At 44.3% G+C, this 16,888-nt stretch overlaps 2 protein-coding genes across 5 annotated transcripts in view; one reads left to right on the top strand and one right to left on the bottom strand.

Annotated features, from left to right (window-relative positions):
- Positions 1-4,796, bottom strand: part of WDHD1 (WD repeat and HMG-box DNA binding protein 1) — a 31,158-nt gene extending 26,362 nt beyond the window's left edge. For both annotated transcript variants that reach the window (XM_082058940.1, XM_082058941.1), the window contains exons 1-3: positions 4,744-4,796; positions 3,977-4,065; positions 2,040-2,151 (exon numbers count right to left, since the gene is read on the bottom strand). In XM_082058940.1, coding sequence (XP_081915066.1) covers positions 2,040-2,151; positions 3,977-4,053 — 189 coding nt within the window. In that variant the 5' untranslated portion in view covers positions 4,054-4,065; positions 4,744-4,796. The remainder of the gene's footprint in view (positions 1-2,039; positions 2,152-3,976; positions 4,066-4,743) is intronic.
- Positions 4,797-4,881: 85 nt separating this feature from the next.
- Positions 4,882-15,426, top strand: SOCS4 (suppressor of cytokine signaling 4). 3 transcript variants are annotated; one of them, XM_082058943.1, is made up of 3 exons: positions 4,882-5,139; positions 9,070-9,400; positions 11,015-15,426. In XM_082058943.1, the coding sequence occupies exon 3, from the start codon at positions 11,102-11,104 to the stop codon at positions 12,410-12,412; it is 1,311 nt and encodes a 436-aa protein (XP_081915069.1). In that variant the 5' UTR covers positions 4,882-5,139; positions 9,070-9,400; positions 11,015-11,101; the 3' UTR covers positions 12,413-15,426. The 3 variants fall into 3 exon arrangements, with proteins under 3 accessions (XP_081915069.1, XP_081915068.1, XP_081915070.1); XM_082058942.1 differs by lacking the exon at positions 9,070-9,400; XM_082058944.1 differs by lacking the exon at positions 9,070-9,400 and having other exon boundaries at positions 10,981-15,426.
- Positions 15,427-16,888: the final 1,462 nt, after the last annotated feature.

The raw sequence follows: 16,888 nt of genomic DNA, 5'->3' as shown, positions 1-16,888 counted from the left end.
AAGGAATATCTCTTCTTCAAGTGACAACACTATTCCTCAGTTGTACACAGCAATAAGGTTTTGAAATATATAAATAAATGCTTTATTTCCTTGAGGGTTTTTTCATTTGTGTTTGGAGAGGTGTCGCTTTTTCTTTTAGGTTGCCTAAAGTTATACTAAAAATTCTGAAGATAAACAAAGCAGCAGCCAGTACTAAATAACCCAACTACATAAGAGAGGAGATTTATTACCTAGATTAAATCAAGGTCTCTGAGCAGTTCCTCATGGCTTTTCATTAATAAAGACTAATTTTTGAAATAAGATTTCCTGAAGTCATGTCTCACCAAGGGTTCTTAATCTCGCTGCTTAAAAATAAAAATCCCTCTAAACCACTTCAGAGCGGAGGATTTTTCCTAATAGTGTCTTAAATTAAACCGGGATTCTCCCTCCTCTGTTCATTAATAGTTTTAAAGATTTCTGGCTCTGTCACTCAGTTGGTAAGAGAACTCGTTCAAGTCACCTCACTGGGTCTGTGAAAAGATAAGTAACGTGATGAAAATCAACAGCAAAACACTCTAAAAATCAATGATGAAAATAGGTTATACAGGTATTGAGGAATAGGTACATGAGGTATGTTAAAAGGGATATAAGAAAGAGGTTTCATGTAACGCAGTAGTTCTGAATAAGATTTCAAATTATTATTTTTAAATATAACACATATATGTTAATTCTTGTTTCCTCTTTCATACTCCTCTCCAAAGTCACAAGTAGTTGAAAACTCAATTTAAAAATTTTCCTTTATCTCTCCAAAGTTAACAACACAACATCTGAAGAACTGATGTAGACTTGTGGAATTCCTCTTCTACAGTGGCCACAAAACCTACATTTTAGACCTTCTATTAATAACGTAATATAGCAATAATTGCACATAAAGGAAGCAGCATGAGAATTTCCAAATACATGAACATGCACAGCAAAAAGAATTACTTTCAAATCTAGAAATTCATACAGGTAATCTATTTGCCATGTTATTTACAAATAGCAACTCCTGCAAGATATAGAAAGAGGAGCTGCCTTAATATTCAAACAAAGAGATCAGTTTATGCTTCAAATGCCAGTCAGAGCACAGAACTGCCTGTAACCAGCGTTCTCACAAATTCCCACAACATATGACAGTAAGAATTCTGTTCTCTTCTGACTTTGAGGCACATTTGGGCTAAACGTCACTTTTGAAAGCAAAATATCAAACCAGTTATAAAAAAGTATTACCAGAGCACTACCAGACACTGACTCTGTGAAAGTACTTTTTGAATAATACAGATTATAACTCCTTGGACCTTAAAATAGGCCCACGTAAAACAACCTCTTGGCTATTTTTCCCAATACTTGATGATCACATCTTAGGCTGGGAAACATTGTAACTCATAGTGTGAGAAAACACTGAAATGGCCTAAAAGGTTCACTGCATAATTAGCTTAATCTGCTGGGTTTGTTTCTCAGGAAGATCAAAGTCAGAAATGAGTATTAGTGAATGTGAAGGAAGAGGAGGAAAAAACACAGAAGGTATAAGGATATATAAGGAAATATGTATACAAATACATAGGGAATAATCTACAATCCTTTATGGGGTAAAATGAGTTGTCAGAAGACTTATTGGTTTATATAAAATACTGAATTTAGTTAAAATATTCAAAAAGTCTGTCAGAACGTATAATCAAGTAAACATCTGTGTATTTCAGAAAATCATGTTTTCAACACTGCTTTAATATATTCACTCAGATACAAAGGTAGGATACGTCCACATGCTCAAATTTAAATACCTGCTGCTCATTACACAATATTCAATTTATTTCTTCCATACATTGATCTGAAGACAAATATCTACTTGTTTAACGTACAGTAGACTGAAATGCGCTATATACAGTATTATTCCCCCCTTTTTCTGTATATTGCCCCAGTATATGTTTAATGTCACCCACACAAGCAGCATCCCCGAGCTTGAAAATCCAAAATCAACAGCAGCACGACACAACCTGGAGAAGCCCCGTTAACCACAATACCTTTAGCGCACAGGAATAGGCCTTTTCTCCCACGTTAATGGACTTTGGATCATCGTCATCCAGGTTTTCCCAAATCCTGACATCTCCATCACTGCCGCACGTTACGATGCAGCTGCAGAACAACGCCAGACTTGTTAATGTTCAGGAAAGGGAAGGACTCCCACAGCAAAATGAAAATGTTACTGAAGTGTTAGGGTTTTTCTTTTTAAATGAAACATAATACATACGATGTGATACCTACATTTATCATGTTTAGGTAACTTATTAAACATGGGGAAGAGGGAAAATCACACCTGGTAGCATAAACACAGTGTTTTGAGTCTCCAATAACTACCCAGGCCTGGCACTCATCTGAACTGACCCTTAGAAAATACCAGTCAACCAATTTTTTTCCAGGACCTAGAGCAAATTTTTCAAAGGATTTAATTAGCACTGATTTCTCTAAGAACTGTGCATTTAATTGCTTCTTAAGTCTTTGAAAACTTACCTTACAGCTGATTACAAAGTTGAGGGCAAAACTCGGTGTTAGTGCACACTTGACTGAAGTTTAACAAGCTTAAAGTGTTCCAGGCCTACAGAACCCTTAACAATAGTTAAGATGGAATTCACATTTACAGGAGTTAACTTTCACAATTTTAATGCAGTAAACAATAGTCTGAAGTCACAGAGCAAATATACAGAAGTTTGCATAGCATTTTTAATTAAAGATATCATTAATCTATAATCAAGCCTCACATTCTTTTTTTCTAAAGTTGTTTTCAGTTCCAAAAAAAATCTAATTAAACAGCAAAATGTTATAATGCCAGTGGTGAAGCTGTGATGTTGCTTTTAGTTCTGTAAGGTCTGTATTTTGACAACAACACAACACTATATTGATATTGAATATATTGATGCTGGGGGTCCAGCAGTAGTGGACCAGTGGTATTTGGCAGAGCTGTTTGCATCCTTCTTTAAATATTTGCGTTGTAATGGCAAGGAAGGCTTTTTGTGGTTTTGAGGGATTGTTATTAGACTAACTTAAGAGTAGCCTTTGCATCAAGGCTAATGGACTGCAGAAAAGAATAAGAGAATATGGACTTAAACCATATTCAATATATAAGACTTACCCCTTGAGTTCATTTTGAGAGGGAATGTTTTCTGGTTTACCATTTATTTTGAATCAAAAAAGGTAACAGCAAATATTTAGTTTGTATTGATACATACAAGAACCAGTGCAAGAATAACAAGATAGCAAGTCCAATATGGTATTTCTCCAACTATATTTTTAATTTCTTAGTGTATATGTAAACATATTTTCTCCCACACTACATCAATTTCTGCTAGATTCTATGAAGTCACTCTTATAAACAGTGCATAGAGAGTTTATTATTAGAGTCATAGAAAGGAATATCCTGAGTTGGAAGGGACCCACAAGGATCATCGAGTCCAACTCCTGTCCCTGCACAGAACACCCCACAGGTCACACCGTGTGTCTGAGGGTGTCATCCAGTCTCTTCTTGAACACTGTCAGGCTTGGGGCCGTGACACCTCCCTGGGGAGCCTGTTCAGTGTCCAGCACCCTCTGCGTGAAGAACCTTTTCCTTGTGTCCAACCTAAACCTCCCTTGGCACATCTTCCTGCCATTCCCTTGGGTTCTGTCACTGATCACCAGAGAGAAGAGATCAGCGCCTACTCCTCCTCCGGGGAAGAATACACACACCTATACTATATATAGGCTTACACTTAAGTTAGATGTCGATCACTTCAAAATTCAGAGCATCAAAACATTTATCTCCCAGCCAATTCTCAACACAGGCAAAACCCAAATGATTTCCCAGAGCAAGCCAGGCCACAAATCCATCCCGGTACCTCCCGGAGCAGTGGCTGGTACAGAAGGGAGCACAAGCCCACCCTGTCTCCACCACCCCCCACCCAGGCTCTGGGAATTAGACTATTACCTCCCGGTGCCATCGAAGCAGACGTCGGTGTGTCCCTCGGTGTGGCCGTACCGCATCGGCTTCTGTGCGGAGGGCATCTTCGCTCTCGCCTAGTTAAGGATAAAAGGGGAGAAATCATAGAATCATTTCAGTAGAAGAGACCCTCAGGATCATCGAGTCCAACCATAACCCAACTCTAGAACTAACCCATGTCCCTGAGAACCTCATCTAAACACCTTTTAAACCCCTCCAGCAATGGTGACTCCACCACTGCCCTGGGCAGCCTGTTCCAATGCCCAACACCATTTCTGCGAAGAAATTGTACCCAAGATACAATCTAAACCTTCCCTGGTGCAACTTGAGGCCATTTCCTCTCATTCTATTACTTGTTACTTGGGAGAAGAGACCAACCCCCTCCATGCTACAACCTCCTTTCAGATAGCTGTAAAATTAAATTTGAAGGAAAAGCTTCGGAAGGATCCTCAGATGGCAGGGGAAGGCCTGAGCTGCTGGGACACCCACCCCCGGGGGCTGGGAACACGGGGCCAAGCGGGTGATGTGGGACACGGCGCCCGCACTTCAGAAGGGCCTGGCGGGGGAATTAAAACCGGGTTAGCCGGGGTGGGAGGGCCCGTTCCTCAGCGCCCAGAGCAGGCCAAGCTGGGCCCCGCCGCCCGCCCGCCGGGACGAGGGGGAAGCCGGGACCCCCCCAGAGCGGGGAACAGGCCCCGCACCGCCCGCCGGGACAGGAGGGAGCCCGGGGACCGCGCCGCCTCCCGCCCGCTCACCGCGCCGGCTCCGCCGCCCGCTTCGAGCCTTCCCGCGCTCGCCCCGCCGCGCCCTCCCCGCCGCCCAGCTCCGCCCCGGGGGCCGGGCCGGCCCCGTCACAGCCCGGGGCGGGGCGGAGGCGCAGGCGGGGCCGGGATCGGCCGGCCGGAGGGGGAGAGGATGGCGGCGGCAGGAGGGCCCGGGGAGGCTTCGCAGCGGTTCCGCTCCGGCGGGTGAGGGGCGCCCGAGCTGCGCGCTGCCTCCGCGCCCCCCGCCGCCCGTGGGAGCCCGCGGAGGTGCCGCCGGCCTTTCCCTTTTCCCTCCTCCCGCCGCGGGTCAGGCCGCCCTGTCCGGCTGAGGGAGCGACTTGGGCGGCGAGCAGCTTCCCCCGGGGGGGGCAGCGCCATCGGGCGAGCGTAAGTTGGGGTCGGGAGGAGCCGGGTCGGGGGTGGCGGCTGAGGCGGTGACACCCGGGGGCTGCGCGGACCTCGGTGCGTGTTCGCTTTTCCTGTGAAAAACTGTGTGTGGGGGCATGCCTGACACGGATACCTTAATGTATAGAGTGCATAGATATTTCTTGTATGTATATGTGTGTAATGGCAGGCACAGGAACGGCAGGGAAAGCCCAATTGAGGGGCAGTGCCCTTCACCCCCCACGTATCCACAATCCCCATCGCAGCGAAGTCCAGCAAGAGGGGCTGGGGGATGCTGGATCAAACCCATCCGGAGATCGTTGTGGTAATTATGGAATTACTCTGTAATTACAGCCGTCCCGACGAGCACGCTGGGTGTAGGTGACAGCGCTTGTAGCGATTGCTTTGCAAAAAAAAAACATTAAAGCTTTCATGTGCTGAAAAATAGGAGGAAAGCAGCGTGGTTTGTTTCCTGAAGGACAAAAAATGTTAGAGCTCGACATGCCTGAAATAAGGAGAAGAAAAATCAGAGCTGTCTGTTTTCCCATTATGTAGCTGCAATGATCTGGCCCAGTTTATTCCTGCTTGTAAGAAAAATTGCTTCCAGGCAAAACCCTTTTTATCCTCAGTTTTGCTCTGCGGCGGAGTTATCGGTGGTTGGCTTGAGCAGAGTGATTTATTTATATTGGAAATGTGGTCGGGCTCTCTAACAGTCACATTGTTGGTACTTTCATGAATGAGTAAGTGACAGGATTACAAAGCAGGCACACTTCTTTAAAGAAAAATAAATATATATATATATATATATATATGCCCAGATTTCATTGTTAAACCTCATGGATGCTGCGTAGAGACATGATTTCCATGGGTGTCTCCTGACTTATTTCAATAAATCGTGATTTCTGGTGGAGATAATGTGTTCCAGGAAAATGATTGAGCTGAACTGCTTATCAGATGAGTGGGAAGACCAGGCTATTCTTACAGCAGCCTCACTGCAAGCTGCTGCCTGGCATGGAGACAAACACGTGTCAGCTCTATTTATTTTTTTTCTTCATTATTTTAATTTGCAGAAACTCTCTTACAAACTGCACCTAAAATATAAAAAATAAATAAAGGCGTTTTTAAGTTCGGTTCTATGTAACAACTAAATTCATCGTCCGGAGGTGCTGCCCTGCTGGGATAATTCTTTGAATGAGAAATGAATGAGAAAACTCGGAGGGAGGTTTTTCGGAGGGTGGGGGAATCCCGTGGTCACTTGGCCAAGGGACTGCAAGGCTTTGTCACACCCAAAGTGGCACGGCATCGAACGCAAAGTCATTCTTTCGATCCGGTCGGGAGCTCAACCTGCTGCTGGCTTGAATTAATAGGTGTTGAGCGGCCGCCGGGCGTGAGCTGGGAACCGCGCTGCTCTCCCCGTCGGTTTCTGGGTGGAGCACCAAGCGTTGGTCATAGACCATAAAGCTTCGGCTGGTTTAGCGCCGCCGCGGTTCCACCAACGTCTCTGCCCCGGCACACGAGCAGAGTTGTGTTAAAGCAGTAGATACGCAAAAAGGCTGAGGGAGCTGGGGCTCTTTAGCTTGGAGAAGAGGAGACTGAGGGGTGAGCTCATTAATGTTTACAGATATATAAAGGGTGAGTGTCAGGAGGATGGAGCCAGGCTCTTCTCAGTGACAGCCAGTGATAGGACAAGGGACAATGGGTTCAAACTGGAACACAAGAGGTTCCACTTAAATTTGAGAAGAAACTTCTTCATGGTGAGGGTGGCAGAGCCTGGCCCAGGCTGCCCAGGGAGGTTGTGGAGTCTCCTTCTCTGCAGACATTCCAACCCGCCTGGACACCTTCCTGTGTAACCTCATCTGGGTGTTCCTGCTCCATGGGGGGATTGCACTGGATGAGCTTTCCAGGGCCCTTCCAACCCCTGACATTCTGGGATTCTGTGATATGAGCAGCTCTCACCTCTACACCCGTGTCCACATCATTTCTACTACCTGGGTGTGAGTAAAATAGCTCCGGTGTTGGTAAGAAGCACAGTAGTTTACTATTGATATCTTTAAGCAGTCACTTTATTTTTTGTGGGTGTGCTTATTGCTTTAGTTTGCTGGAAGGGCCTCTGGAGTCAAGCTTAGGTATTTTTGGACGGTATCGTAAATTAAAATAAACATAGTCAAAACTGAAGGAAAACGAGTTAAGACAGAGGAATTGAGACTTAATGTTATCCTTAATAGGTTGGGCTTTTTTCCAAAATAAGTCAGTAACAGCTTAACTTCAGTGGAAGGTCAGGTTTTAAAATGCAGTCTTGTGGCCAAAATCTAATTGGGCAAAATTAATGAAAACAGCATGTGGCCGGTGGGATTTTTTTAACATAACTTTTATGTAAGTTGAAAGAAAAAAGAAAAAGTACCCCAATTCATTACAGCTTGCTCTTCTTTTATCAGCTCTAGAAGAACATCAGCTTCTTTAACAATTCCTAAACCGTTCTGTTATTCTTCATGTGAGTCACCTTTCTTGTTTAATTAGAGGCGTAATCCAAGCGGCGCTTTGGCTTTTGTGTACTTGGACAGAAAAGTTGCAAAGTACTTCCTTCCCTAGAAGGGTCATGCAGTGCGGGAGCACCAAAGAGGTGGTGGCACCTCCGTCCTCGCAGGTTTCAGGAGGTGACCAGACCACAGTGACAGCGGGGGGTGGCCTGGGGACCCCCCACCACCTTCTTCTTCATTATACTGAAAGGGACGCAGCTTGATGAAGAGGACTTGGGCTAGAAGCAAGGATCCAGCAGCTCAGGAGATAAATATCTCATTAAAACAATTCATTATTTATTGAATAAATTTTTAAAAAGGTCAGTCTATACTTATGGTTTAGATTCACCGATTGGAGTTATTGGGTATTCGCTGCTGATTTAATTAGACATATGGTGAGGCTGTAACTGCCTTATCAGGGTTGTTGCTTGCAGCCAACCTCTGCCTAGGAGGTAATATTGTTATTGCCTCCAAATAGCTACTAGATATTGCTTTTAGTTCGGGCTTGAAGGTTTAATGTTGAGGCATCAGCGCTTGAAAGAAAAAGCATCTCGTGCAGCCTGGTGAGGGACGTGCATCTGGAGGAGGGAGCTGTGCACAGTGTAAAAACACCAACAAAACCCTCCCAGCCCTCTGCTTGTCCTCAGGGACTGGAAGCGGTGACGGTGACAGGGAACCTTGAACCACCAGCACGATCGCGTGGCCCGAAGTGAACTCTGCTCATCCCCGCGCGTTGTTTTATCTTTGCCGTGTGCTGAGAAGAGGTTCAAGCGTAAGGGTTATGTCAGATCTGCTTCTGAGATGCCCCGGGTATCTCCACATAGGAGGTGGCTTTTGTAGGCAGGAGGCTAATTATATCCACCGAAAGGATCTCGGAACTGATGCGTGAGCCGCACAGTGCTGGCCTCCCCCATTTAACCTTGCCTTGTAGGTACAAGTACTCTCCGTGTTCCCTCTCTTTTATCCTTGCCCTGCTCTCCGTCTCTTTCCGCCGTTAATGGATGTACAGTCCGCGGCGTTTCCCTCGGATGTTTGCAGTGAAAGAAGTCGCTGCATTCAGCAAGAAACCCAGAGTGGTCATACAGCACCGAGTGCCTTGATGCCGTTCTCTTTCTGACACCGGTGTTATTTTTGCTCCCCAGTTTATTGGTGGTGCTGTGATTCACAGAGCGGGAAGGGTGTGAAGGTGCGACCCCTTATTGTAATGCCAAACGACGGGATTTGGGCACCTAAATGTGCTGTGGCTGAGCAGTGTGAGCACGTGGATGTTTGTAACGCCTTTGGAAAAGGAGATTTTTGTCTCCTAAGTCACAAGCTGACCACGGAACCATCCTTTTCCTTCACAAGACCCGGCTGACACCTGGCTTTGGGAGGGTGACATCCCTTTTTCTTCATTTATTCCATACTCTTTTCACAGGTCTAGTGTGATGTCTGATTAGCAATTACTGCTCTGACGTGGCAGAATTGGCGCCCGGGTTCCAGCCGCCGCCAGACCCCAGGGAACCTGCTCTCCGTGTTGCTGGCTAATGGTGTGTGTCTCCCGGCATCACGTGCTGCCTCTCCCATTAAAGATTCAGGGTTCAGGTACCGCAAATGCTTCACGACAGAAGAAAAGTACAAAGGAGAAGGTGGCTTTACGGTTGAATACAACGACAACAACCTGGAAATGACATAAAACGCTGAAATTATTTCCGTTGCGAGGCTCAAGTTAGGAGATAACGGGCCTTTTTTCAGCACTTCTGGGTTTGGTATGTTTTGCAGTTTTTAATTAAAAGTCCGTATTCTGTGTATTCTTGTTCCTCATATGGGCTGGATGTGCGGAATGAGATAATGGGAGGTTTCAAAAGCAATTACAAACCGTCATATCCTAATTTTTAGGTACTTGACTTTGCAACCTCAATGATATTACTCTGTCCAATTAAAAATCCCATATATAGAGCATTACCACAGGATTAATCTAGAATAGCATTTTGTCTTCAGTAATTACTCCGGGTTATCATCAGGATAAACGAAATTGCTTTTTTCCCCCTCTTTTTTAATTCAGTTTGTTTCTGGATGAAAAATAGAAATGTTACAGAAGCAATCAGTGAGTTTTGATCTAAAAAAGGTGCTTGGGGTCTCATATACAACCGTTGCCTTTCTCCTATTTGAATTGCATCCTGCAACGTTTTCACTGCAGAGTGGTTTGCAAAATCCCAAGAGACAGCTCTCAGGTCTGCGGGTTGTAAATAAGGGACGCGACGGCAAAAATTCCCGGGTGGAGGTTCCATCTGGGGTGCGTTTGGCCCACAGGAAGGTTTGGGCACGGCCGCCTGGTTCTGTGAGTGAGAACAGAGGCGAGAGCAGCCCCGGGGGACACAGAAAGCTCATGTCACGCTGGCTGATCCCCATGATGAGAATGGATTGAATGGAGAGAGGAAGACGATGCCCTTTGCTTTTTCTGCTTAGTATTTACCATGTCAATTAGTTAAAACCCAAAAAAACCCCATGGAACAGAGGAGCTGAACATCATTTTGGTGCAAAAGCATCACGATTATGTGACGGGAAGTATTTCCACATTCTGCCACAGCATATTGCTATCTATGTACCTTGAAAAAAACACTGTTCTATTTTCAACTGAGGAATCAAAAGGATATTTCTTTTCTTTTTCAAAGCGCAACATTCAAAAGGAAACCTCTTATCATTTCAGAATTCAGTATGCTTTTGGAAACAAAAGAGAACGAAATCAGCAATCGAAGGTCTCAGAGCAACGCTGATTTTAATAATGTAAACTTTCTTCTCTAATGAGTAATAAGCAGTTCCATCTTTCATGGCCTTTTAAAATTGCTTTTAGTAAGGGACTGGATTTGTTTTAATCCTTTTCAGTATGTAAAGCCCCAGATATTTCAATCCCTTAGGGGCTCGGTATTTTCTAGCTCCGTTTGAAAAGGCAGAGTAAAACAGCTTTCAGACATTGACGGAATCTGTGACTGATATAGTTTAATTTTCTTTATTCATTTTTTTTTTAAATCGAGAAAATGACCCGAAAGTGTCAGTTAAGAATAAGATCCCTGGCATCCCACCCTGTGGATTAGTAGCAAACAGGCATATCACGTAGGTACAGTAGCTCTTTGTACTCTGACCTAGTTGTTTCTGCTCCGGCTTGTTCCTTCTCTAAAGGTTCTTTGGAGGAGATGCAGAATTTGCTCAATAAACAGCTAGAGCGGTATCACCTTCCACGTGAAGTGCGTCCGTATTATTTCTATACGTTTAACAATTAATTCTCGCTGTTGTCCTGTATACACCTGCATTGTTCTTGTGTTGTGTGCATCCATAACCGCTCACTTAGTGTGTTCTTTTGTTTGTTTTTTTTTTTTCCTTAGATACTTCCAGAAAGTGCCTCAAAGCTTCCTTATGTAGAAAAACCCAGCGCACTTCTTCCTGGCAACTTGTGAAGCAAAGCTGTCAAAATGGCAGAAAATAAGGACAGTAATATTAAAAACGCCGATGTGAGACCCAAAAGCAGCCGGAGCAGGAGCGCGGACAGAAAGGACGGTTATGTCTGGAGTGGAAAGAAGCTCTCCTGGTCTAAAAAGAGCGAGCATTGTTCTGACACCGAGACAGCAAGTGCTGCGGGAAGATCAGGGACTAATTTAAGGGGCCAAGAGAGAAAGTACAGCTGCTCATCCGTTGAGTTGGATCTAGACCGTTCGTGCGGCCACAGGTTTTTGGGCCGGTCTCTCAAACAGAAGCTGCAAGACGCCGTGGGTCAGTGCTTTCCTATAAAGAACTGCAGCAGTCGGCACGCCTCGGGACTGCCGCCGAAAAGGAAGATTCATATCAGTGAGTTAATGCTAGACAAGTGTCCTTTCCCTCCGCGCTCGGAGCTGGCTTTTCGGTGGCACCTGATCAAAAGACACACAGCCCCTATAAGTCCGAAAGCGGAAGACTGGATAATTGCTGATTTATCGCAGCACGAGGAAAGGGAGGATCAGCTGCGAGATGATGAGGTTGCCAGCGGGGGAACGGACTCTCCCTCCCAGTCCTGTGACTTTACCGACAGCGGTTCCTCCAGGAGCGATTCGAGGTCTGAGTTGGCTACCGGCAAGGTGGGAAGGAGCAATAAAGAGGAGAGCGATATGGACTCCGACGATGAAGTTATAACACTGTGCACAAGTTCTAGAAAAAGAAACAAGCCCAAGTGGGAAACGGATGACGAGCTGCTGCGCATGGAAACGCCTCCAAAGTACCATACGCAGATCGATTATGTCCACTGCTTGGTCCCAGACCTCCTCCAGATCAATAACAACCCCTGCTACTGGGGCGTCATGGATAAATACGCAGCCGAGGCGCTGCTAGAAGGAAAGCCAGAGGGAACGTTTTTGTTACGAGATTCTGCCCAAGAAGACTATTTGTTTTCTGTGAGCTTCAGGCGCTACAGTCGTTCCCTCCACGCGCGGATAGAGCAGTGGAATCACAACTTCAGCTTCGACGCCCACGATCCTTGTGTCTTCCACTCTCCTGACATCACGGGGCTCCTAGAGCACTACAAAGATCCGAGCTCCTGTATGTTCTTTGAGCCACTTTTATCCACTCCGCTAAACAGGACTTTCCCATTTTCTCTTCAGCATATATGTAGAACGGTTATTTGCAACTGTACGACTTACGATGGTATCGATGCGCTTCCCATTCCTCCATCGGTGAAGCTGTATCTGAAGGAATATCATTATAAGTCAAAAGTTAGAGTACTCAGGATTGATGTACCAGAGCAGCAAACCTAGAAGATATTTTTATGAAAGAATGAAATTGTCTCTAAACAAATAGAATGTCCAGTCTTTCTTCCTTCTAGGTTTTTTTTTAATAGCAATTTGATTTGTCTGCAGATTATTTGCCTCCCAAACTAGCCTCAGTCTAAGGGTTTTTATTCAAATGTATTTGAGTCTTCCCAGCTCCTTTTTTAGAAATTATTTTCATTGTGGGCTTTTGGTACTGTTCCCCAACTAGAGTTTTATGGAATTTTGGGTAGGCTTTCTGGTATTTCTATAGATGGATAGTCTTTAGATCTAAACACCCTAAAAATCAGTTTTGAACTTGATCTGTCTTTTATATTGTAATTTACATATGTGGCTGACATGTTTGAGAAAATGCACTGTTAACTAAAGATTGACTCATCTGTATTTTCTGCCTTTCTTTAAAAATGAGTTCTCTACCTCTCGTGTGTGTGTATGTGTGTCCATCCATATCTAATACAGTCAGTTCATCAGTCTATTTCTAACATGACTATTCCCAGCAAAATGAAGTTTGAAAGAGGATACGATCTTTCTATAAATACATCAGGGGACTAAACGCCAGGGAGGGGAAAAACAATTCAAGTTAAGGACAACGCTCAGGACGGGAACAAACGTGTATAAACTGGTCATGAAAGGATTTTGATTGGAAAAGAGGAGGACTTGTAATCGTCAGAGCAGCGGCGTTCTGGAACAGCTTTTCATTTAGTATAATAGCAGTAAAAAGCAAATTACTCATAAACTGGGATTTGATCAGTGTCTGGAAGAGATAATGTTATAGTTCCTTGTGATAGATGGGGCTTGGACTGGGTAACTCTATTTCTATGTTACTATTTCATTATATGAAATACCCAGTTTTCACTAGAGGAACTGCTGCTTAGGAAATGATAAGTGGGAGGGTGAGAAAGAAGATATTTCCTTAAAAATCTGCTTATTAAACTATCCAATCTTGCATGGTTGATCTTGAGCTGATAATGAATGACTTTCTCACTTTGTTAGTAGGAGGCTTATTTTTTTTTAATGAGTATAGATGAAAATAATTGTTTTGAAGTCTGCAGATTTTTCTTGCAGTATGGAGCGTTTGGTCGAATGGCCTCCTGCCAAATTCCGTGTCCGGGAAAACTATGCATGGATAATGCTCCTAAAAGCATTGCTTACATTACAGGGATAGGCAGCTCTGCTGCTGAATTGTTGGTGGAATCCCAGTGAGACTCAGGCAAGAAACTCGGTTGTTTTCCGGAGCGGTGGGTGCAGAAGTGACCTGCGGTTCTGGTTCTGTGCCTGGGGGGACTTGATCTCCTCTCCAAAAACCGGGCCCAGAACCACTCTGTCAAAAGTCCCTGAGAAGGTATAATTGTGATTACAACCACCACGCAGTTTCCTCTCCTTTGGTCACAGGGAATGTTTTTTATCCTCTCAAAATGCTTTTGAAACTGAAGAATTACATAATGTGTTTAATTCATGCGTGCAAACGATCTTATGAGAAATCAGCCGTTACCTGGGTGGGTGATGTGAGCAGGCGGGAGCCATAGGGCACAGTGCCGTAGCATCTCGCTCCTGGATTATAGACTAAGACTAAGCAATATTTCTATTTGAATCTTTAATTTTAGCTTGTACAGAATTTGTGGACATCAAATCCATCCTGTACGCTGGATACTCAGGAGTTACCAAGGAAGTTTTGCCATGCAGCTCCACTTGGGACCTGCCACCCCATCCTTGTCCCCCCCAACAGAAAATCCCCTTTCCGTGAAACTGCTGTCACTGGGATGATGCAAACAGATTTCCAGAGACATCTGCCCGTTTGTTTTCGCTGTGTTTTAAATAGGTTTCGACCCAAAGTCTCCAGGGAGGAAATGCTAACGCATCGATCTGTCGCATCGCTCGTGGGTGAATACGCCACGGGACAAACTCTCAGCTGCTATAAGGCAGCGTGGCTTTATTGATACGCTTATAACGGCTTATACCAGCTGAGATTCTCCCTCCTCCAGATGCAAATGATAATTGTATGACTAATGCCAGAAAAATACCCTTTTTTCCTGTCATCTTTTCCCTGTGCTGCTTCCATTCAACTGCCGCTGCCTTTTACATAAACTGTATTTTATCAAGGGCAGCTTCATACAGTAAATCTGTTTCTGCTTCTATCTGTCACTGCCATTTGCCAAATAGAAAGTGAAGGAGCGGCAGGAATCGCCTTTGCTCGGCTCTTTGACGCTGTGCCTGTTGTGGTGGAACGATGGCTTGTACATTGAGAATAGTATCCGTTTCAAAATCCGACTTTGCAGAGGGTCGTCAGAGGTATTTGCAGTCTGCTTGAAGAAAATTCTCCTTCAGAAGCTCTGAATTAGGGCAAAAAGCTCAGAATTTTAGATAGCGATTGGCATAATTATTATAATTCTTATTACAAGACCACAAAAAATAGATTTAAACCGAAAGGCGCTATTGGTTTGGAAGTTTGCGAAGGCCACAGTATCTTTCAAAATCAGCAAAGGTTTTGTCCCTTTGAAATGAAAGGCAACGGAAAACCTTTTTTTGGGGTATAGTTCCCCAACGTGCCATGTTTTCAGTGTCATTCGACATGCAGCCTACACTGGTTTGACTTTATTTGATGCATCGCTTACCCCAAAAATGTCTTGAGCACTCCAATTTTAGGAGATCTTTATAATATAGCAGTTGGGGGAAGAAGGTGCGGCACATAAAAATAGTGCTGTGGGCCAGATAATTGCATTTATTTAGAGAAATCCTGTGTAGAAAGTGTCGCTGAATGAGGTTTTGTGTAGGTTCACCCCATTTTTTTCTTTGTTTGTTTGTCCAGATCATACCCGTCTGACATTTGTACCTGTTGACATTAAGTTGTGTATAATAATACATGTGCAGTCCGTGAAAGATCCATTTAATGATTTTTTTTAAATGAAACATGAGAACACAAAGTCTATTTTGCTTAAATCCATGTACCCATTTTTCTCTTTTTTCCTTTTTTTCTTTTAATAATTAATTTTACAATGTGCCAAGAATTGTCATCCTAAAGTTTTCCTATCACTAAGTCTGCCCAGCGCTGCTCACTCCAATGACACTCAATAACTCCTCACATCTGAAGTGTGATCCCAAGATAACCAAGTCTTGAAGTTCAATGTTGAGCTCTCTAAAAGAAAAATCACCTCAGAAACAGGGTAAGAACTTCATTTTCTAAGCCCAAGCTCTTGCAAGACAAAGATCTCAAGTTCCTGGGGGTGAAGATGAAACGTGGAACAAGGGAAGGGTGGAGATGTGTGGAAAATACATGTGTTCAAGGCTACGTGGCCAAATGAGGATGTAATCCCAAGGTGACTGTGGCCACAACCCCATTTTGGGGCACCCTCGAGGTGTTGCGTCGGGAATCATCTCTCCGTGACATAGTTTGCATTGTTTTGAAGGTGGTTCTGTAGGACAGTAGAAACGCGGCGTATTGAATCGGTGTAAACAGCTTCTGATAAGAAAGAAGAAGTTATTTTGATATAAAGGGGAGGAAAATGGTCAGGCTCTTGATGCACGCTGGGCACAGAATCCCTGAATCCCAGAATGTCAGGGGTAGGAAGGGACCTCAAAAGCTCATCCAGTGCAATCCCCCCATGGAGCAGGAACACCCAGATGAGGTTACACAGGAAGGTGTCCAGGCGGGTTGGAATGTCTGCAGAGAAGGAGACTCCACAACCCCCCTGGGCAGCCTGGGCCAGGCTCTGCCACCCTCACCATGAAGAAGTTTCTTCTCATATTTAAGTGGAACCTCCTTGTGTTCCAGTTTGAACCCATTACCCCTTGTCCTATCACTGGTTGTCACCGAGAAGAGCCTGGCTCCATCCTCCTGACACTCACCCTTTCCATACTGATCACCATGAATGAGTCACCCCTCAGTCTCCTCCAAGCTAAAGAGCCCCAGCTCCCTCAGCCTTTCCTCATAAGGGAGATGCTCCACTCTCTTAATCATATATACAAGCTATTTTTACTAATTATGTTCTTTGGAGTTTGCTTTTGCCCAAAGTGACTTTTTGCAGCTCTGAGCAATGTCGGTTGTTGGCCCAGTGCTGTCAATACGGAGCAACCTCAACTCCGTCAGACCCATTGATGGGATTGGGGTAGTTTGCGTGTCCGATAATTGGGAGTACACATTTCTTCTTGATTTTCCTGTTGTCAGCACTTGCCTTGATGAAATCGATGGCGCATTTGGAGCACAATCTGTGTATCTATAGTGGTGTATCCAACTTAAACCAAAAAAAAACCCTAGTGATAATAATTTAAATACTTCCCTTTTAAAGATGCTGGTGTGCTTCCAATATAAAGAAATGCTCATATGATGCAGCCATACATGGCCTTACTGTAAAATTGACATGCTCTTAAATAATTAAAAAGGGGGATACTTTAATTTGGAAAAAGGCTGCTGGAGGAAGGAGGTTAAAGGAAGCTTTTAGTCATCTCTAACGTTAGATTTATTGATCT

The sequence above is a fragment of the Streptopelia decaocto genome, assembly GCF_964273445.1.
Source record: "Streptopelia decaocto genome assembly, chromosome: 7".
Classification (NCBI taxonomy): Eukaryota; Metazoa; Chordata; class Aves; order Columbiformes; family Columbidae; genus Streptopelia; species Streptopelia decaocto.
The sequence above is the reverse complement of the archived record's forward strand: the minus strand, read 5'-3'. Positions and strand labels throughout refer to the sequence as shown.